At 41.8% G+C, this 22,959-nt stretch overlaps 1 protein-coding gene across 1 annotated transcript; it reads right to left on the bottom strand.

The window, feature by feature from the left end:
- Positions 1 to 1,387: 1,387 nt before the first annotated feature.
- PLA2G15 (phospholipase A2 group XV) lies at positions 1,388 to 22,932 on the bottom strand. Its single transcript, XM_026672082.2, has 6 exons — positions 22,706 to 22,932; positions 13,537 to 13,693; positions 10,809 to 10,927; positions 8,621 to 8,719; positions 4,942 to 5,166; positions 1,388 to 3,934 (listed from the first exon to the last, which is right to left on the bottom strand). The coding sequence occupies exons 1-6, from the start codon at positions 22,830 to 22,832 to the stop codon at positions 3,423 to 3,425; spliced, it is 1,239 nt and encodes a 412-aa protein (XP_026527867.2). The 5' UTR covers positions 22,833 to 22,932; the 3' UTR covers positions 1,388 to 3,422.
- Positions 22,933 to 22,959: the final 27 nt, after the last annotated feature.

The raw sequence follows: 22,959 nt of genomic DNA, 5'->3' as shown, positions 1-22,959 counted from the left end.
ATACACCCAGAGATGCTGGATTTTATACATATATAATCTCAGTGTTATATTTGGTCCAAATATCTGTATGGATTAAAAACTGTTTATAAGCACTTGTGATTAGCAAGACATACCTTGAGCCTGGTGAGGGAATGCAACCCCTCAGATACTCTTGGTAACTAATAAAATCAAGAAACACATCCTAGGGGCCTCCAACCAAAACCATCTTTAGTCAGTGAAAACATGACTCTGAATGCTTAATTCCATAAGCTATTTAAAAAGCCATTGTGGCTACTGACACTTGGTTTGGGAAAAGCAAGTTTTACAAAACTAGTCCGCTACTTGAGGGTTTTTTGTGGCTGTGACTCATGGGTAAATTAAGACACTGGGCAAGTTGGAATCTACAAGCCAACGGAATTCTCAACGTTAAGTGGTAAGGATACACACTTTTTAATTGATCCTGGATGGCCGCAGGTATAAACTGTGGGTTGTCTGAGTAAGATTGATCACAAATAGCCCAGGATGAATTTTCAGAAGATGACACCGAAAAGGCACCACACAGACAATAAGATTTCTTGAAAGGAAAAAACAACCACCACCACTTATAGAAGCACCAACAAGATAGCTAAGGAAGTTTTGCCTAATTATATTTGACAGCTAGCAGTGGACACAAATATTGATATGAAAACTGTCACTTACCTGGCAGGATAGAAGAAGGCCTCACCTTGGGCACTTTTAAGACCTGTGGACTTCAACTCCCAGAATTCCCCAGCCTGCATGGCTGGCTGGGGAATTCTGGGAGTTGAAGTCCACAGGTCTTAAAAGTGCCCACGGTTGGACAACCCTAGCCTATATGGATGAAGGATCAGAGGGGAACAATAGTGACAGCACGATTAAATTGGATTGAGGCACGCACAGAAGTGTTGCTTGGCAACCCATTCCTCTATGGGCATGTGTGCAATCACTGGATTAATATTAGGACTTAAGTATCAACTGAGATTAACGGTGGGCATATGCAGGTTTGGGGAGTTGCTTAGATGCCTGCTTCCTGCGCCATGCATCTTGTAAACAGTGTCAGACAGTCAAGCACTTGAAGGAATTTCACATCCTTCTTCCAAGCATGGAGTTTCGTATCCTGTTCTCACCACCACCAAGCTCAGCAGAATTTGCCATCAAGGCCGAACAAAGGACCTGCCCTTAAAAGGAGCTTAGAAAAGTGCATTTTGGCCCCAGGGCTTCACCTGCCACTTCATGATACCTTGAGGCTTTAAATGTAGGCTAGACATGATGCAACGATTCCTATGAAACAGTTCGCCTTCTAATCAAGGCTAGGGAAGGTAGCTTTTCAGGTGGCGGAGCCACCATGATCTGGAAGAACTAGCAATTATAACTAAATTAAAATTTAAAAAAAAAATTAAAGAGAAATTTCCTGACAATGTTGAGAGGCGTGGCTTGCAGCGTTCTTCTCACAGAAGATAAAGTGGTGGAAACTTTCAGAAGTTGTAAACTGGTTCGCCATGATTGTCAGTAACCTTTTGACGAAGTACGGGCAAGATTGAACAAAGAAGCCAACATCGATTCAATGCTACAAAGCTTTTCTCGACTTGGCTAACAGGATGGGTTATATACCCTGATCCCTTGGCAGGCAACCAGCTGGCGAGTCTGTCCTAAAACATAATGAACTGAACAACCCAATACTTTACGATCGACGCTGAAAATAAATGGAAGGTGACGAAAAGGCATAAACATACTGTATATTAGTGACAGAGCAGATGGAAAGGTTTTGTGCAGATTCCCTGTTTTGTTTTCTTGGGCCCCACAGGCCAAAGGTCTTAGAATCAGGAACAATACCATTTGCTCAAGGAGTCTTCAAGTGGTGCTCCACATTCCGGTCGGAGAAGGCTTGGTTTGAAATCAGGACGTTGAAACCTATAGTCCTGATATTTCAGCTGGGAGGTTTGGCACAGATCTCAAGGTTTTGCATTCAAGGCATTCTATGAAACCACCGACAGGTAAAGGTCCAATTTATCGTCTAATCATACATTCAACAGACAGGAACTCTGGGTTGGAATAGGACGAGGCCAGCTGAAACCAGGTTGCATTCCTATAAAACAGGAATTCAAGTTTGGCAACTTGTGGACTTCCAATTCCCAGTATTCCCCAAGCAGCATGGCTGGCTGGAGAATTCTTGGGAGTTGAAGTCCACAGATCTTAAAATTGGCAAAAGCTGGACATCCCTGTTGTAAAAAGACTTGGGTCATTTTATTACTGGACTGCTATTGATCAGATGACTACAAGGTCTTATTGGGTAGCTACAAAAACCAAATGGCAGCCTTGAAAACATTGGTCTTCTCCAATCCCAGGTAATTTTAGGTGTTGTTTCTTCAAAGGACTTCTCAGAATTTATGGGTGCTTGCTGCAGATCTGAGTAATGCCCTATTTTTTCTCCTTCTTTTGAGCTTTATGCAAGCAGACATGACCAAAGGATTAGGATACAGAATTGATGTCACCAGGAGAAACGCCAGGAAAAAAAATAGATGTCCATACTGTATCAACTGTACCTCTGGATTTGGGGAGAGATGCTGTTGAGACAAACATAAATGACACCCCAATGGCAATATGTGCAATGGCAAAAATAGTGGGATTAGTCCCTCATTTCAAAAAAAAACAAACGGGTTGTTAGAGAACTACTCCAGATCTCAAAAGTGAAAGGCATCTGGGTAAAATAGTTCCTATCTGAAAAACTGGCCTTTGACCAATACTGGGCAGTATTGAAGACACAGCTACTGCAATTGATCTGGAACTCCAGATTAAAATATAATGTGAAAATCATTGAAAACGGAGCTCTCGTTATCCTCTTAGTCTTCATCTCATCAAGTAGGAACCCAACGCATGCGCTCATCTCACTTCAGAAAACTTGGTTAAAGCTCCTGCGTTATCTTCCAGAACCGTTTGCATCTGGGCTGGTGAGGCCAATCTAAGGTTAAACCTATGCCTGTCTGGGTCAAACACCCTTCGCAGGGGCTTCGCAGTTCCCAGGTTCATATTAGCAGCAGCAACCCAGCGTTGGGGACCTTTTGGCTAGGACATCCTAAGGTCCTCTCCTTGACGTTCTAGCTCAATAAACATAGGACGAGGAACGTTCTCTGCATCCTAGAGAAGCGGCACACGGCCTTCATACAGATGGGCACCGAAGAGACGTGCCCCTAGGGCATATTGTCAGGCCCGTTACCAGTGTTGCCCTAGGAAACAAGTAACCCTTAACTGACAAAAAAACATTTCCAAGAAGATTCAATTCGCTGGAAAAAAAAGAAAAAAGAAAGAAACAGCAGCAGCTTTAAAAATAGAGGTCCAAAACATTCTTTTGTGCTTCCCCGTTGGGGGAAAAAAAAAAAAAAAAAGCATTTAAACGTCTTGGGCGGAAAAGGTGGAACTCTACTGTGTCATGAGCCGAAAAGAACCTTTTTAACGTAGGATATGGTTAAGTTATTATACAGCATCTCGATATGTTCACTTCCCGGCAGCTCGTAAAGCACCACCTTTTGTTCCTGCTGACCTATCCACTTCTGGCACTGCAAGGCGCTTTCTAAGTTCACCGTCCCATCCCCGTTACCGTAAAAGATCTTCGGCTCTTTATCTGGAAAGCTGTCGTAGAAAAATGAATCCGGGGTATTCACCCCGGTGCCGTAAAGGCAGTGTGTGCGTACGCCCGGAGGTGCCATGCTGTAAATCAAAGCTTCCGTTGCTTTTCTCATAAGCCAACCATCTTCAAAATTGATGTCCGCGTAGAACTTCTGGAAATCCCGAATCGTATAGTTGGCGGAAGGCGTGCTGACGAAGATCTTTTCCGGAGACCAGGTGTAATTGTAAGGGAGCATCCAGCTGGTGGAAACAGCCGACCTCTGCTGATCCCTGATCTTGAAGGAGCTGATCACGGGAATCCGGTTGTTGTCCCCTGTGACATTAAAGCAAGGGCTTGTTAGGAGTGCGGTGGATCATAGACACGTCAGTTCCAGTTTAAGCAACAACAACCACAACAAAAAGCACGACTTGGAACTTAGCGCATTTTCTAAGAAATTACATAAGGATCCTTTCCCTCATCAAATGATGTGGAGTGGAGCCATATTGCAAAAGTTTGATATTATAACAGCTTGAAGCACAGTAAGAAAAGCTGCTGTCCTTCAAAAACAATCAATGAGAAGGACTAGGTGTGATAGCAGGATTCCAGTATTTGAGGGCCTGCCCCAAAGAAGAGGGAGTCAAGCTATTCTCCAAAGCACCTGAAGGCAGGACAAGAAACAATGGATGCAAACTAATCAAGGAGAGAAGCAACCTGGAATTAAGGAGAAACTTCGTAACAGTGAGGACAATCAATCAGTGAAACGGCTGGCCTTCATAAGCTGTGGGTGCTTCATCCCTGGAGGTTTTAAAGAAGAGACTGGACAGCCACTTGTCTGTTTTGGTTTAGGATCTCACGCTTGAGCAAGGGGCTGGACTAGAAAACCTCCAAGGTCCCTTCCAGCTCTATTCTGATTCAGATTTCTTGATGCTTTTAAGCATGAGCAGCAGTGTGAACCAACCAGAAGTATCTGAATGCCTGAATCACTTGGAAGGACTTGGGTAGCCTCTTGTCGGACTAGCAAATTAAAAGGCAGAGGTTCTTGGGAGCTGTAGCTCCTGATGATTGGCCCAAAGCCATCCAATTGGTTTTCATGCCTAAGGTGGCATCTCCAGGTGATTGGCCCAAAGGCAACGCAGCCAGCCTTTTTCAAGGCAGGACTAGAACTCCCAGTCTCCAGGTGATTGGCCTAAAGACTCCCAATTCCTAACCTGGTGCCTTCACCACTAGACCAAACTGAATACGAGAATTACAGCATTCCCCAGGTCACTCTCTGAGGATCAAATTATGCTGGGCATGTCCAGCTGTACCACAGTGCCCCATATCCCTCCAAACCCACCTACCCGATGCCAGCACTCGGAAAGCTTTAGCTACTCCTCCCCACGGAGCCCCCAAGGACACAAAGTCTCGGATGTATTTGTCTTTCCATTCCTGGGGCTGATGGCTGAGGAAGTACAGAGAATACATGTTCCCCATGCTGTGGGCAATCAGGACCACCGGTTCTCCATACTCTTCGTACATGATCTCGATCAGCTTCTGGAGTGCTTCAAAATAGTCTCCATTCTCATCTGCAAGGATGAAGACACAGGAGTTATCCAACGGAAAGAAGGAAGTCATTACCTTCGTTTGGTTCAGAAACCTTTGTTGACCTGTCAACAGATTGCAAACTTTCAGACTGACTATTGAACAAGCTGAAACTGCTAGGGGGGGAAATGCAAGAATTATTAATAGAGCAGTGATTTGTTTCAAATAGCCTTACACGTTAACAAACAGGCTCTTCCCAAGGAAATGTAAGAAAGGTTTAACTAATCAATCAATCAATCACAAACACTTCCAGGAATATTGCTCAAGTTCTGAATTGGCTATTTGCTAAGTAATTCCTTTTAATTAGGGAGATTTTACCTGGGATTCAAGGTATCCCATTTAATTATCATTCTAAGAAATGCGTTAAAAGTTTAGATCCCCTCAATCAGGGATGTCCAACCTTGGCAACTTTTAAGTCTCGTGGACTTCAACTCCCAGAATTCTCCAGCCAGCATGGGGAATTCTGGGACCACGTTGGCTGGGGAATTCTGGGAGTTGAAGTCCACAGGTTTTAAAGTTGCCATGGCTGGACACCCCTGTCCTAAATGAAGGAATCCTTTGCTCCTTTCTCACACTTTTTTAAGAACAAGAATATTTGTAGGGTTGATCCCATGATCAGAGAGTAAGATATTGTAACTGCAACTGATATAATAACTGCAACACACCCAGAAAACATGTATATTTACACAATGACTTTATAAAGGATATGCACTCTAGCACATTTTTAGGAAGGCCCTAAAGTTAATCTTGATTTCAACAATATTTACGAAACTATGAAGACATACTTGCATTTCACCTTCTGATATAATCACAGAATGAGTCTGGTTAAGACTTCAGTGCTTTGCTTATTTTCTCACGCTCCTTCAGTGAATAACAATCACAGAAGTGAAATCTGACAGTTCTGATAAAAACTAATTTTAAAAATTAATGCACTCTTTTTTAGAACTGCAAAGTTTTTATTCTTTACATGACTGCCTTTAACTAATTTAGCATTAAAGCCCAAACATTTGAGTTCAGTGTTGAATGTCTATTTTAAAAAGAATGATATTTATATACCTTGTAGATAACTTATTTAATTTTGTGTTTAAAAATCCCTTTGTCCTTGCTTATTGGACAAAGGTCTTCAAACTTGGCAAGTTTAAGACTGGTGGACTTCAACTCCCAGAATTTTTGAGCTAACATGACTGGAGAAGGAATTCTGGGAGTTGTAGTCCACAAGTCTTAAAGCTGTCAAGTTTGAAGACCCCCTGTTATCGAGTGATATTTTTAAAGCAGAAATGTTTAATCTTTGTCATTGTTTTTATTATTTCTATTATTCCAATGTGCTTGCTTAAAACTGTAACAATTTACACCAAAAAAGCTGACAAGAGTTTTGTCAGTTTTCTAAAAGTTTCTGCCTGGAGTTCATCAAACCAAGTAAAAATTCATGTAGCAAGTTAAATATATTCTGGGCTTGGTTTAAAAAAAAAGGTTGGTCTTTCAAATAAGGAGAAACCAGGTTCTATCATCTGGCATAAACAAACAGCAAAAAACAGGACTTGGTTCAAACACCATTATACACTTGCAATCTCCATATGTGAGATCAGCAGCAGACTGGGTAAAATACAGAGGGAACATTATTTTCCACTGTTGGGGTGATTTTTTTTTCCAGCTGTTTTTATCAGTCTCTCTCTCTCTCTTTCTGGCTTTTTTGCAGCATTCGATTGGTGAAGTGAGAAGATTGATTGGCAAACAGCCTCGTGACATTCGGTTGCATCAGAGGGTAAACAGCTCAAGAATGTTTGCATGCCGTTCTTAGGATCTCAAATTCCTAAGCTTGTTTAAGTACAGGTTAGGTGAAACCTGGCTCAAAAGCAGTAACTGTGAGAGGGACCTTGGAGTCTTAGTGGACGATCACTTAAACATGAGTCAGCAGTGTGTGGTGGCGGCCAAAAAAAGCCAATACAACCCTTGGTTGTATAAAAAGTGGCATCAAGATCACGGGAAGTATCAGTACCGCTTTATAAAGCCTTAGTAAGGCCTCACCTGGACTACTGCATCCAGTTTTGGTCACCACATTACAAACAAAGATGTTGAGACTTTGGAAAAATGGCAAAGAAGAGAAACTAAGATGATTAAAGGCCTGGAGACGAAAACATATGAAGAACGGTTGAAGGATTTGGGTTTGGCTACTCTAGAGAAAAGGACTAGGGGGGACATGGTAGCAGTATTCCAATATTTGAGAGGCTGCTACAAAGAAGAGGGGGTCAATTTATTTTTCAAGGCACCAGAAGGCCGACAAGAAGCAATGGATAGAAACTAATCAAGGAGAGAAGCAACCTTGAATTAAGGAGAAACTTCCTAAAAGTGAAGGCTATTAACCAGTGGAATAGCTTGCCACCAGAAGTTGTAGATGCTCCAACACTAGAGGTTTTGAAGAAGAGATTGAATAAACATTTGTCTCAAATAGTATAAGGGGGTTAGACTATAAGATCTCCAAGGTCCAGTTTGGGAGGGAAACATGGGACATTTATCAACCAAGCATCAGGTTGCCCAATTGTAATTTTTAACTTTTTATTCCGTTTTGTTTTATTTTACTTGCACTTTTTAAAATGTTTATTGCTTATTTAGAAAATTTACATAGCCATTTACTCACCCACAGTGACTCTAGGCACTTGCAAACAATAACAAGAAGAAGAAGAAGAAGAAGAAGAAGAAGAAGAAGAAGAAGAAGAAGAAGAAGAAGAAGAAGAAGAAGAAGAAGAAGAAGAAGAAGAAGAAGAAGAAGAAGAAGAAGAAGAAGAAGAAGAAGAAGAAGAAGAAGAAGAAGAAGAAGAAGAAAAAAAGAAAAAAAAGAAGAAAAAGAAGAAGAAGAAGAAGAAGAAGAAGAAGGAAGAAGAAGAAGAAGAAGAAGGAAGAAGAAGGAAGAAGAAGAAGAAGAAGAAGAAGAAGGAAGAAGGAAGAAGGAAGAAGGAAGAAGGAAGAAGAAGAAGAAGAAGAAGAAGAAGAAGAAGAAGAAGAAGAAGAAGAAGAAGAAGAAGAAGAAGAAGAAGAAGAAAAAAAACAATAACACACACCCCCTCCACCATCCCTTCCCCGGTGACAACACATGGTCAGATAAACCACTGGATGGTCTCCATCCCACTCTGAGCTCCCCAGGCCCACTGGCAAAACCAGCTTTTGAAGGGATGATATTCCAAGTATATATTGTAAGGTTGCTCATTTTTAGTGGGATTAGGTAGCACAAAAATCCATAAATAATATCCGTAACTTTAACTTTCTGAGTAAACGTATTTAAGACTACTTGAGGTCCAGAAGCAACCTTGGGGGAAAAAACAATTATTCCAGAAGACGCCGTTTTCCTTGATAGCACGGTAGCTTTCTTTAAAAAAAAAACTTTAATAATCTTATTATCCAAAGATTTAAGAGCCCAAATCCTTATAATAATGAATGTCATACTTGGTGCCTTCCTCCAATCGTAAGGAGCACCTCTAATACTTTCATCTCGCTCATAGCCCAGGTCTACCAGTTTTTGGACCAGCGTGTAGAAGTAGGTGCCTGTAGACAAAGAGAATTTGTGAGTCAGCAAAAGTTTAATCAACCATCTTCCCTTTACACAGAGCGAGCTTAGATCAGAGATTCTTTTGCAGCCAATTCTCATGCCTTGTTCTTCAAAGAGACCATGGATTGAATGAGCTATTATGTGCAGAAACACATTCCTACTCACTTTGAAGTTTTTCCTTTTCTTATTACTAATTTAAATTAACAAAACGTACTTTAAAAGTTCACTTTTATTTTTAGCTAGCTGTGTACCCATGCTTCGCTACGAGACTATGTGATCGGGCTTAGTTTTTGGGGAGGAAAATAATAGGGGGGGGACACCGCGATTGTGCCTACCAGCATCCATTGGTATTCATCTGGCTAGCGCCCTGTCAGTGTGTGAGAGTTGAGGGCTGTTTGGAAACTCAAACAGTATTTGCTGTTTGAGCAAGAATAGCAAGAAGGCCGGTGCGGCTTAGCTCAACTGTTTCTGTACTAAAGCTGGTGGCTGCTGTGAAACTGAAACTCCTCTCCTCTGCGTATGTTTTGCATTTGGAACAGATTTCTTTTCAGGTGGGGAGGGAGAGTAGAACTCCTTAGCATCAGAGCGTGTTAATAATAATAATATAGGAAATACTAATAGCTCTGATGGGTCATTTCGAAAAATCTTTTCTTAGTGAGCACATAGAATCCAAGACGAACATACGTGCCAAATTTCAAGTTTGTTAGGCTTTACGATTCTGGAGATTTTGTGACGATGCGTGAGTGGTATTTCGCTTTTATGTATATAGCTTTTATAAAATATTTTTTAATGTTCAGTTTCTGCAAATGTCCACACCAGGTGGCATTATCTGTAAGTTTAACCTTTCCTTAGTTGCTGAAGGCAGTGAGGGGGATGGGACGAGACACGGTGGCTCAGTGGATAAAGATGCTGAGCTTGTCAGCTGGAAAGCTAACAGTCCGGGTTCGAGTCCCGAGTGCTGCGTGGCGGGGTGAGCTCCCATGACTTGCTCCAGCCCCTGCCCACCTAGCAATTCAAAAGCATGGAAATGCGAGTAGATAAATAGGTACCACTTCGGTAGGAAGGTATGTGCGTTCCGTAGGCCTTTGGCATACAGCCATGCTGGCCACATGACCCCAGGAAATCCCTTCGGACAACGCTGGCTCCCTCAGTTAGGAAACACGAGTGAAGGCCACCCCCTAGAGTTGGATATAACTGAGCCCAAAATGTGGGTTGCTAAGTGAGACAGTCGTTAAGTGAGTCACTGCAGCTGCTAAGTTAATAACGCGGTTGTTAAGTGAATCTGGCTTCCTCCATTGACTTTGCTTGTTAGGTCACAAAAGGGGATCACACGACCCCGGGAACACTGCGACCGTCATAAATATATGAGTCCACAGCCAATCGGCCAAATGTTGATCACGTGTCCTTGGGGATGCTGCAATGGTCGTAAGCATGGAAATCGGTCCTAAGTCGCTTTTTTCAGTGCCGTTGCAACTTCGAGTGGTCACTAAATGAACTGTTGTAAGTTGAGGACTAACTGTATATGATCAGACCTCCAGGTGTGCTCATTTGCTCCTCCTCTTATTAATCAGGCACAAGAAAAGCTAACGGTGGACAAAAAAAGGGCTCTGAGAAAATGGGCTATGTCAGAGTATATTTACGAACTGGAATAGATCATGGTAACAGAGGTCAGCCAATGAATAGGCATAGCAACTAAGTCAGCCAATAAGGACTGTTTGGAAACTGAAACTAGAAGTAGCCTAGGTGTGGCTCTATAGTAAGCTCTGAAGCTCTGAAGCTATGTTGAGCTCTGAGTCTGTCTATTGAAAATGAAACTGCTTCTCTCCTCGGCTGTGTATCTTGCTTGCCTGCTGAACTAAAGTGAAACTGATGTCTGCTTCTGTTTAGAGTTTGTTCCATGTTGGAGAAATCTACAACTGGTATTGTAAAATTTACTTTATATGTTTATAAAGAAGTTAAGTGAAGCCTCAGTCATCTGTGTTTACTTTTCTGGCACTGAATTTACACTGCAATACTCTGAACAGGCTACACGGGCTTTGGCTACTTGATGCTACCCAAATACCTTGATGAAAACAAATTACGTACCAACGCTTCTTTTACTAGGATCAAGGAACTCCAATGCAAAGGTCTTCCCAAATCCAGGGACTTTGATATCGACCCCATCTGGGGGAACAGTAGCGCCACTAGTTCGATTGTACACTAGCCTGGAGAGAGAAATCAGCATTAATTCAAACAGAAACAGAATCCTATCGGATCGTGTATTGTAGCCTATTTTCATCCCCCAGGCCAATCTTTCTGGAAGTTTATTAGCTGGTAGCCGTCAGCATGGGCTTTATGGATTTACTGTTCTGGCTCTAAGTTATAAACAATAGGGAGCAAGGTGCTTGTTTGAATTCTAATGGTCAAAACATTCAGAATGCATTGGTATTTTGTTTGAAAAAAGTGGTATCACAATGTTCTAGTGGGGTGCTTTGTTCTGAGCTGAAAGTAAAATTGTTTGAAATTAACCATATTCTATTTAATACTTACACACCGTAGCTATCAGGTAAACCAAATGTACATGTTAAATGGAATTGTTTGAACTCATGTCTTCAACATCGGCTTCCAGTATCAGAGCAAACCTACCATTGCAGGGCAAAAATAAGCTGGCTTCCTTAAATAATTTATTGGTAAGTTGAATGCGCTGTAAACATTAGCCTGCTTTTTGGCGCATTCCACTTAAAGAGTTGGGACATTTGTCAGTCAGCTTTGAGTAGAGTAGTTTAACCAAGTTTTTCTAGAAGAGTTAATGTAGCCTAAGAAATGTATTCATTTAACACTGCAAGTCCAAAAAAATTAAAATTTAACTATTACAAAAGGATCCTGAGAATTACCGTTAGTTCACCTTTCCCAATCAAAGCTATAGTTCTCAGAATTCGTAATCACCATGGTCAACAGGTCTTACAGGTAAGAATTCTGGGAATTATTATTCCAACACTGTTAGTTAATTGGGTTCAACTTAATTGCCAGGTCATTTTTCTTAGCCAGTGGTGCTCTCCACTCCTTTATAATCCAAGTCAATAGAAGCATGGATGGCCTATCAATCCTGAAATCTCACCATTTTAATGGCTTCACTTAATCTGTCTCTTTCTGGACAACGCCATTAGTTACATCAATTGCATAATGGCTGTACTTGGTCATTTTGACCAGTAAATGAACAATATATTTATTATCTTGCTTCTACTTTCTGGTTAGGGGCAGGGTGGGGGGAAGACTACATTACATCAACTGTATTGTTTGTTCTTTTTGAAGTATTAAATGTTCTTGTGGCAACCGAGTTGATCATTAACTCTGTAGCTAACGTGCACAGTCAGATGCTTAAAAAGCACAGTGCAAGATGGGTAACTATTGAAAACTCAAAGAGTCTTGGCCACGGTTTATCCATGTAATGTCACAAAATTTAAACCTTAAGCATCCTCTGCCATAATGCCACATCCTTTTGGAGTTACCATTCTCCCATGAGCCTTAAAATCTGGCTCTCTCTCCAGGACCTGAATTGGGGATGATGGATCCCTCAGTATCAGGGTGGATTTGATTTAAATCGCAATTTAAACCACTAGTAAAAAAGGCTTGATTTAAAATCAACTGGATTTAAATCATAATTTTTAAAGAGCAACGTCACCACTGTCCCACAGTAGCTCCTCCTCTGACGACTGTGGACTCACCAACAGTCCCATTCCCTTTAATGGGAATGTTAATGTCCTTTTAAGGGACACAACAAGGGGAGGGACGCTGCCATGATGGATCTGAAGTGACAGGTGCTCTTTAAACGCAAGGACTCGTTCCTGCTGGTAGTTAGAATCTTTAACATTGTTATTTGCAAACAAAATGAAGGTTTCCTATTTAGCTTGCAGAGCTTGGATTCACGGAATGAATTTCCCAAAAATGTAAATATTGCAGAATATATACAGCCTCAGGCTACATAATTAAGCCCCACTTCGTGCTAAATTATGAATGTATCTTAAATAGAAAACTATCTTTAGATATATATATATTTTACTCTAAAAGCATTTTATTAAAATAAATTTGATTTTAAAAAATCTGATTTAAAATAAAAAAAAATCTGGGTTTTTTTTTAAATCGATTTTTATCCACCCTGCTCAGTATGCTCTTCTCCATCCCCAGGCCCTGAATTATAGTGGGTAATAGAACCCTTGGCAGTGTTTTCTGATCAATGATTGTTTTTTTTTCTAGACTTTGGAGGGTTTAACTAATTTATAATAATGCTCTCTGAGCTTGGTTGTTTTCACTACCAAACTAGGCATTTCACTACCAAACTAGGTAACATCATCAGGTGTTACAATATTGCTGTACTTGGTAACCTCACCCCATCCCAGACTCGTAATCAATCAGGACAACCTGTAAATTCCTAAATAAATCCACTTACTGGTTGCAAAGAATCTTTTCTCTTAATTCAGGATTGTTCTTAATTTCTAGCCAGTCTTTTGACACACACACACACACACACACACACACACACATACACCCTCCCCAGTGGTGGGATTCAAGCAGTGTAACAATCGGTTTGGTGAGGGCGCGCTTTGCGGGCACATGCAAAGTTTGAAAACCGCCCATTTTCAGCTCTAATACTTACCCTTCTGCGGCAGCCCCAGTGAGTAAAACAGCTGAGGCGCGGCAAAAGAACTGTGCCGTGCAAGTCAGCTGAGCTGCAAACACACGGAAATAAAGGGCAGGGCGGGGCAGGGGCAGGGGCCAAATGACCACCCGAACTACCGGTATCTGACTGAATGATACAAACAACAGTGCGGCCCACCTGATATTATCTATCCAGCAGTCAATGATCACTGGAAGCAACAATTCTAAATTCAGCCACAATGTAAAATAACTGTCTGTCTTCTTAGAGCAGAGATAGTGCACCACGGATGGTTTGTCCAACTTGGCTTCTAGCTGGTTTCCCAAATCTCCTGGCACTGTAATTATACAAGACAGGAAGACTTAAACATGAAATTCTGTCAATTTAATCCAAGCCCCTTTTTCTCTCAAACATTGCCTTAGGTCAGGGGTCTGCAACCTTAAACAACCGTTCGGGCCCCTTTCCCACAGAAAACACCGGGAGCCAATAATTTAACAACTGGTGTGACTGGGTGGGAGTGGCCAACTCGACGTCACTCACTCCCACCCAGTCACCTCCTGCTCTGGAATATGGAGCGAGTCTCCGTCCCGCGCCATCACCCTTACCTTCTCAAGCCAGGCAAGGAGTGACAGGGAGGGGAGGGGCCAGCCAACAGGGAGCCGCAGCAGAGGACCAAAAGAGCCGCATGTGGCTCCAGAGCTGCAGGTTGCAGACCCCTGCCTTAGATGCTTGGGAACACATCGCGTTTTATTTTCCTACGTAAAACTCTTTCTGGTCTCCATGGGCGCCGTGTCAGGACTCCAACAAATCCACCCCCTTTCAAATCATAAGTCTCTAGCCACATCTCAGAGAAAAGAAAGTTGGTTTATTAGAAGTGGCCATGTTGGTGTTAGCTGGGTGCAGCCGATACTAAAATACATCTTTCATTTCCTCCTAGACCCTGGTCTTTCCCCCACCCCCTGGATGTGACTTCTCCAATGGGACACATCCATCCCCAGGAGTCATAAATCATGCTCTCCAGCAATATTTTTGCGCTCCGACAACTTTGGGCTGACAGGGTGATTATCTAGGCACTTAAGGAATGCACTGTTTTCTCCCACTCCCTTTTTCTGGCAGCTGAAAAGACCAAAGGAGAATCTTTTTAGTTGACACACCGTAGAATTGTTGAAAGTTATGGGGAAGGCTTCTCAGAAAGCAAATCAGTCAGGTGGATTCCCAGCAATACAGGTAGTCCTTGACTTACAACAGTTCATTCAGTGACCATGCAAAGTTACAACGGCACTGAAAAACCCGACTTATGACCGTATTCCCACACTTTACGACCGTTGCAAGCATCCTCGTGATCACAATTCAGGTGCTTGGCAACCAACTCATGTTTATGACGGTGGCTGTGTCCAGGGGAAGTCACGTGATCCCTTGGTGTGACTTTCTTACAAGCAAAGTCTATAGGGAAAGGTTAAGTGACTTTGCTTCTTACAAGCGAAGCCTTACTTAACCGCTGCTGTGATTCACTTAACCCCTGTGGCAAGAAAGGTTGCAAAATGGGGCAAAATTCACTTATAACAAGAAGTTTCACTTAGCACTGTGGGTTGTTCAGTCGAAGACTACCCGTATCCCTCAAAACAGTGTTTCTCAAACTTGACCCCATTTTAAGAAACCTGGACTTCAACTCCCAGAATTCCCCAGCCAGATTTAGAATCTCAGCTTAGCATTTCCCACCCCACCCCCATTCCTAATCAGGTGGCACACTTAACAAAGAACTGGGCCAGCAATAAATCTCCCATGTTTATTCCCTAAGCATGTCTGTGGATTTTATTGGGTTCAAAGTGGATTGTGTTTTATTTGAGCCAAAGAGAATCACATTCTCTGCTGGCAAAACAAGTCCTGTTAGGATTTTAACAAAGGTCTAAAGAGAACCTCTATAAGATGTTTTATAGATGGTATCTGCCTCCTTCGAGATTGGCGAAGATATATCCCAACGTGAATCCAGCATGTTCGAAATGTAAGAAGAGGGTACATTCTACCATATGTGGTGGTCCTGCCTGGAGACTCAAAAATACTGGCTAAAAATTTTAAAAAATGGCCACAAGAGATCACTAATGAACAAATAGATCTGGAACGGAAACTATTCTTGCTGGGGATATTTAAAAAGAATTATGGGAGAAATATAAAACATATAATGTTACATATCTTAATGGCAGCTAGAATTGCCTATGCCCAGTGTTGGAAGCCTAAAAATGTACCACCAGATGAATTTATTATCCAAAAAATAATGACTTGTGCTGAGATGGATAAATTAACCTTGATGTTACAAGAGAAAGAGGAGTTTGAGTATTATAGAATTTGGGGAAAATGGTAGAGCTGGATTGAGCTAAGATAGATGGAAGATGGAAAGATTAACGATAAGCAATATATAGGTTAAATTCTTACATTTGCATAAACTGTATATATTTGTAAATAATGCACAAAACAGGAGTATAAGATGAATGCCACAAACTGTTAATGTCAAGATATGTACACTTTTTGTCTGTTTTTAAAGTTATAAAAGATTAACAAAGTTTATTTTTAAAAAAGTATTATCTGCAGAATATACCCTGGGTCACGTGATCAGAATTGGGGGGAGGGGCTTAGCAATTGGAATCTATTGATGATGTTTGCAGTGTTCCAGAATTAAATGATCACCAAGCAGTGTCAATAGGGTAGGGTGAATACGGGACCCCCCATGATACTAAAACCCTATAGGTCTACTGCCTAGCGCCCAAATTCTGATCACACGACTGTAGGGATGCTGCAATGGTCATAAGGGCGAGGTTGGCCATAAGTCACTTTTTTCAATGCCATTGTAACGTCAAACGTTCACTAAAAGGGTGGGTTGTAAATTCTACCTGTGCAGATTGCAGATACCATGCAGTTACGTTTAAAACTGTCACTGTCAGTATGTACAAATTGCAGTGGTTCTGCTGAATAGGTTTTCACCTACAATAATACCTATCATTTGCTGGAATGAATTCAGATTTACTCGAATTGTGCCTTATGAATAAAGCAAGAAATAATTGTGCATGGAAACAGGGGGGAAAAAAGACTTGGGTATTGCAAGACTATTTTCAAGGAGTATAAACATCATTGGGGTTTTTTTGGAAACAGTATAATGTAACAAGATTTGCAATAATATAACAAAAAGGAAAAAATGTTGTTTTTGTAACCTTCCAGTAAAAGATACTTTTGTATTCATATTTATAACTGTTGCAAAAAAAAATATCAGAAGCTACTTCGTATTTCTTGTTGCACTTTTTTTCTTTTCACTTTATATTATTTTATATTCGTCTTTACCTTTGATAAAAAAAATCATTAAAAAAAATAGTGTTTGTGTGTACGTGAACACAAAACAAAGTAGAAAATGGGCAACAAGTCAACAATGTGTTTCTCTCTGCCACTGAAATATTCCAATGGAAATCTATTATATTTATGGCATCCAGAAAGTGATTAGAAGCCAAAAATTTCTGCCAAGGAGGACATACTATAATAGCGATAGCACTTAGACTTATATATCACTTCCCAGTACTTTACAGCCCTAAGCAGTTTACAAATGTCAGCCTATTGCCCCCAACAATCTATGTCCTCGTTTTACCGACCTTAGAAGGATGGAAGACTGAGTCAACTTTGAGCCAGTCAGGATCGAACTGCTGGCGCTCGGCAGTGAGTTAGCCTGCAATAACCACTGCGCAACCAGAGCTCATAAAACATCTAAGTGACATTAGCAGTATAAACAGCTTCCATGGGAGAACTTATGGGTATCCCTGTCATGTTGAAAACAAAGCAATAGGATTGACAGGATGACAGCAGCAACCAAGTGGGACTGTCACAATCCGATACTTCTTTTCTGGATTCCCACACACAGGTCAATGGGATTTCAACACTGCAGAAACCCACACAGGAGTTGTGGTTTTTATGTGTGCAAAGGGAAGACAGAAATGGTGAGCAGGGAGAGGCAATTCACCGCCTCCCGTGTGGACTGTAATGTCCCAATCCAGGTTAGAGCTTTATAAATCTCCTGGTGGCCTCCAATCCATTTAACAAACAGGCCAGATTCCCCTTATATTTTTCAAGATTTGGGACAGTGCACATTCAGCTAAACTAATTGAATGAAGAGAGGTTAGGCTTTCTATACCAACAGAAAATGGCATTAATGTATCTGTTCTGTTAAGAGAACATTGCCTCACCACGTATTACTATGCAAATAGCAAAGCACCAACACACAACTCATCCCATTAGAAAATACCCTGTTGCAAATCTTTCCTTAGTAGACCTTTTTATACAAATTGTCATAAGGAATGCTCTGGAGGTTTCTTCTTGTACTTCCAAAAGCTACTAACAGAAGCTTCTCAAAAGTCAGAAGTTAATAAACAGCCAGTTTAGTTTAGGGGTAAGCCACCAGGTTAGAAAGCGGCAGACTGGGAGTTCTAGTCCTGCCTTAGGCATGAAAGTCAGCTGGGTGACTTTGGGCCAATCATCAGGAAACTGAGTCCTAGTTCTACCTTCGTCATCAAAGCTAGCTAGGGGACTTTAGCTGAGGAATTCTGGGAGTTGAAGTCCACAAGTCTTAAAGTCACCAAGTTTGAGGACCTCTGCTCTAAGCTGGCAGGAATGGCCAATACCCCAGAAGACAAGCTCAGGATCCAAAATATATATATTGACAGCCTTGAACAATGGGCCCTTATCCAACAAAATTAATTTTAATGTGGAGGAAAGCAAGGTTTTTACACCTGAGAAGGAAAAAAACCAAGGCTACAGGTACAGGTTAGGCGAAACCTGGCTCAAAAACTAACTGTGAGAGGGACCTTGGAGTCCCAGTGGATGATCCCTTAAATACGAGCCAGCCGTGTGCGGCAGCAGCCAAAAGAGCTAATACAATCCTTGGTTTTCTAAACAGAGGCATAGAATCAAAATCACATGAAGTATTAGTACCGCTTTGTAAAAGCCTTCGTAAAGTCACACCTGGAATAGTACATCCAGTTTTGGTCACTACGCTACAAAAAAAAAGATGTTGAGACTTTGGAAAAACTAACCAACTAAGATGATCAAAGGCATGGAGACTTATGAAGAACGGTGGCAGGATTTGGGTTTGGCTAATCTAGAGAAAAGAAGGACATGATGGGGGGACATGATAGCAGTATTCCAGTATTTGAGGGGATGACACAAAGGAGAGGGGGTCAATTTATTTTCCAGAGCACCAGAAGGCAGGACAAGAAGCAATGGATGGAAACTAATCAAGGAGAGATGCAACCTGGAATTAAGGAGCACTTTCCTAACACTTAGGACACTTAGCCAGTGGAACAGCTTGCCTTTAAAAGCTGTGGGTGCTTCATTAATGCAAGTTTTTAAGAGGAGACTGGACAGCCACTTGTCTGAAGTGGTGCAGGATTTAGCAGGGCCTGGACTAGAAGACCTCCAAGGTCCTTTCCAGCTCTATTCTGATTCTTTCAAGCAAAAGCAAGGTGGATATGAATTATTCCTAAAGACTTTCAGGCATTTTGTTTACAGATATTCAGAAAAGCTGTGCTATAACTGGAGAGAATAACTCATGAAAACTATTTTCAGGAAGGTTGGAAAAACTCCAATGCGGTTAGCTAATTAGAAACCTGATACAGATCATTAGAAATTTTAGACAACTATTATCTTGAAACTGATTAAGAATTTAAGCTTCTGGATCCCTTTGCAAAGTTCAGGACATATTTGTCTCCCTTGGTTTTGTCCTTCCCTCTCTTTAAATTCATTCTCCCCTGGAACACACCCCTGGAATGAGGTTTACTTATGCCACAAGTCTGTTTTTTCCAAGAATTGTGGAACATTACTCCTCACTGTCCAAGAACAGTTCACAAAACTACGTATGTGAATCAACAAACAGTTACTCAGGAGGTTATTTTTAGAACTCGGGGACAAGCATGGGACATGTAGAAAAACGTATCAACAAGAAGCAACATCTAGCTAGGAAGAAAATACAAATAGAGATACCTTTGCTTCAGAACTACATGGTAGCTGAATAAACCTGCATGTGGGAATAGAGTTACATTAAAGTAACCTAAAATGATGTGCTTAGCCATTCATTCATGCCCCCTTCTGTGATGCTCATCTCCAGTACAGGTAGTCCTCAACTTACAATTCATTTAGTGCTCAAAGTTACAATGGCACCGAAAGAAGTTGACGTAGGGCCCATTTTTTCTCACTCCCCACTTCTGCAGCCTCCCCAGGATCGTGTGATCAAAAATTCAGATGCTTGGGAACTGACTCATACTTATGACCGTTGCTGTGTCCCAAGGTCATGTGATCACTTTTTTTTTTTTTTTGGCAATCTTTTGACAAGCAAAATCAACCGGGAAGCCAGATTCACTCCACAACCATGTTATTGTCATCAATTGCGGTGATGCACATAATTGTAGCAAGAAAGATCGTAAAACAGGGCAAAACTCACTTAAATGTTTCACTTAACAACAGAAATGTTGGGCTCAATTGTGGCCATAAGTCAGGGACTACCTGTATTTTTTCCTCCCCTTTAAGGTCTGAGCAAGCAGAATAAGGCAACCAAGAAGTGTTCATCGGAGTAAAAAGAAAACGCAACTTTGTTCCATAAACAGGGATAAACGAAGCCAAATCAATGGGGAAGCCAACTCCTGCTTCTTCTCTTGAGAAGCCCCCCTACCCCAATGCCCAGCCAGACTCACACCATACCACAGCTCCCTCTCTACCATGCCCCATTCCTGAGCTACTTCTCCTGGACTTCCAACTTCCAGCAGGCTTCTCCACTGACTTTGTTGGAAGCTGGGAGGACATCACAAGTGGGCGGTCATGTCAGGTACTCACTTAATGACAGTAGAGACGTGTCAGGATTGTTGTCGCTAAGCCATGCTGTCGCGTGATGCTTTACGACTGCTGTGCTCAGTGACAAACTCGGGTCTCCATTGCCATGGCAACCAGGTAAAAAAAAAGATAAAAGGAGTCCCCACAGATTTTACTCCGCTAGAAGCTGCAAACTTTAGGGGGTGGCATGCTCAGCTCCATTTCAAGGCCATTGATCCAGCACTGTCCGAAGACATTTCTGTGGTCATGTGGTGTACTCAGAATGAGGGACTCAGAAATCTCTGGCACTATTGTGGACCTCCCACTCCAGTGAGGAAGCTGTCTGAAATTTTTCTTCCCTCAAATCCAGCTCCTTTTCATATGAAATCCATACCTTCTTCCAACAAATCAAGTTGATCCTGTTTCTCTTTTGGGGTAGTTCTACCTGTTAATGGTAGTTCTCTTATTTTTCTTCCAACATTCGATTGGTTGGAGAAATGAAACATAACTTTCCTAATGAACCATTTAATTTAAATAAAAATATAACAACCTAAAAAAAACAGGTTTGCTTTTCAGGGCTTAAGCTTTGGACAAAACTTTCAGACCTAGAAGTCTAGTGTTCCGCTATTTGCACCTGGAACATATTTGCATTCACCAACCCCTTCTCCTGGGCACTCAACTACCAAGTGTTTTCTACTCAAAAAATTTGAGAGAAAAGAAACTAATACTGTCCCATAAATGAGTATAAAACTTATGTATTTGGAATTCTTACAGAAGCCAGTTAATTTTAAAAAAAAATCTTACTCATAACAGAATGCTTAGTTATTGAATTACAGTCCTATCTTGAACATCTGCCTATCACATGATGCATATAATCTCATTTTCAGCCTCAGATTAAACGCCAAAGCATTTTTTTTCCATGAAGGCAAAATAGCTGAAAAAAAGGCACCCATGTTTTTTTTTCTTTTTCATGAATTCAACAGCTCACAATTTAAATATACAGTTCCTGTTATACCTAGTTTCTTAAGCAAGAAAACAACCCTTCCTGTAAAACACATTGTAATTAGCTAAAAAAAACTTGCTAATTTTTCCTATTCATCTCAGTACAATAACGCCTACAAGTGAAATAAAAAGGGTGATTTCTTTTTAGTGTCATAGTCTGAAAATCAACAGGCGTCACAAATTTCTGCAAAGAAAAACTGGTGTGATAGGAATTTCCCCAGATAGACTGGATGCTCTTAAAAAATCCATTATTTCTCTTGGAAACATAGGAGCCTGGATGTAGACCATAAGAGAAGTTAAAGAGTTTAGTTTAGCAGCCTTTTTAACATGACACAGAAGTTACACTGATACCCAGATACCATAGAGAGACTGGCTCCTATTTTGCACTGATAAGTGTCTTCTTGCATCAATAATGATTATAGCCATTAGCAGACTTAGAGACATCTGTTCCTAGTTTCAAAAGATAAACAGATCTTTTATTTTATTTCTGCTTTTGCCTTAAAGCACAAAAGCAAAACTGGTATTTTAAAAGGCCAGGGTCAAAATCAGAACTGAGCTGGAAAAACAACCTTGGAGGTCTTCAAGTCCAGCCCTGAACCTGTTTTTAATGCTAGAATTAGTCCTGCAGGTTTTGCCAATCAAGAAAAGTATCTCATTGTCTAAAGAATCCCATTTCTGAATCCAGAAAAGTAGAAGGTACTCCCAAGAAGAAATAAATGACTTGTAAAACCTGCAAGGTGTTTGGTACAGTTAAGTAACCCTGGCTGGTTTCCCTTCCCAATATCAATCACCCCATCTCTCAGCCCAATTCTATACAGACAGCCTGAGCTGTTTCTTGGTTTCTCTTCTCCCACCCCAAAAAAGTTCATAAACCACTTCAGATAGAAGATGACATTTAATCAAATTTAATGCACCTATTACTGCATTTCCACCGACTTTCCTTTTGTTAAAAAAAAAAAAGTGTGTGTGTGTGAGTTCCCCCTCCAGTTCTGCTCCCATTAATTTAGGGTTGCAACAACAACGACTCCCAGAAGCCCATCCTTCCATTATTCCACAACCCCAAATTAGGCAAATCGGCCCCCAGCAAGTACGGTTACGTAGGTGGGAGAAAACCAGAGAGACAAAACCCCAGATACCTCCCGCCCAGCCTGTTTCTCGGCAAGCCACCGCAAAGAGCCCTGAAACTTTTGCAAAAGAGCCGCGGCGGTTGCAGTCGGAGCGCGTTTCCCACGACTCCCCTTCGCCGCGTGCAGCTTTGTTTTGGCCCCGGGGACGAGGCGGTCCAGTTATTTTCACCATGCACACGCGTGGGATTTGGCCTGACTCCTTATTTTTGGTGCGGGGGTGGGTGTTGTTGTTTTTTGTCACGTCGGGAGCCCCCTTTTGCAAAGCAACCCAATGAGGGGGCCGACACGCGTTCGGCATCCCCACGACCTGCAAACCCGCCTCCGCTGATCCAGAAAGGGGGGGACTCCTGTAGTACTTAACCCTAATCCCCCCTCCGTCCCCTTACCCAGCACGATGGGGGGCCCCGGGGGGCCAGTCCTGCCCCAGGGCGGTCCCGGAGCCACGGCAGGCGGCTGGGAGGCAAGCAGGAGCAGCGTCAGGAAGGCCAGCGAGGCGGCCGTCGGTCGCCCCATCGCTTTCGGATTCGCCCCGCCGGCGAGCGCGGCGCTAACGGAAGAGAAGCGACGGAGCTCCGCCCGCCTCGACCTCCGAAGCCGAAATGAAGCGGAACGCGCCGAAAGAAGGCGGGTCGTTGCTAAA

This window comes from Notechis scutatus, chromosome 9, assembly GCF_049901735.1.
Source record: "Notechis scutatus isolate UNSWTSFEM ecotype Mainland chromosome 9, rNotScu1.2, whole genome shotgun sequence".
Lineage (NCBI taxonomy): Eukaryota > Metazoa > Chordata > Lepidosauria > Squamata > Elapidae > Notechis > Notechis scutatus.
The sequence above is the reverse complement of the archived record's forward strand: the minus strand, read 5'-3'. Positions and strand labels throughout refer to the sequence as shown.

Excerpts from the sequence above, each read along its gene's own strand:
- PLA2G15 (XM_026672082.2), bottom strand. The coding sequence starts at position 22,832 with ATGGGGCGACCGACGGCCGCCTCGCTGGCCTTCCTGACGCTGCTCCTG. Across the intron at positions 10,928-13,536 it reads TGCTGGATAGATAATATCAG|GCTAGTGTACAATCGAACTA; the intron begins GTGGGCCGCACT and ends TTCTCTCTCCAG. Across the intron at positions 8,720-10,808 it reads TCCTAGTAAAAGAAGCGTTG|GCACCTACTTCTACACGCTG; the intron begins GTACGTAATTTG and ends CTTTGTCTACAG.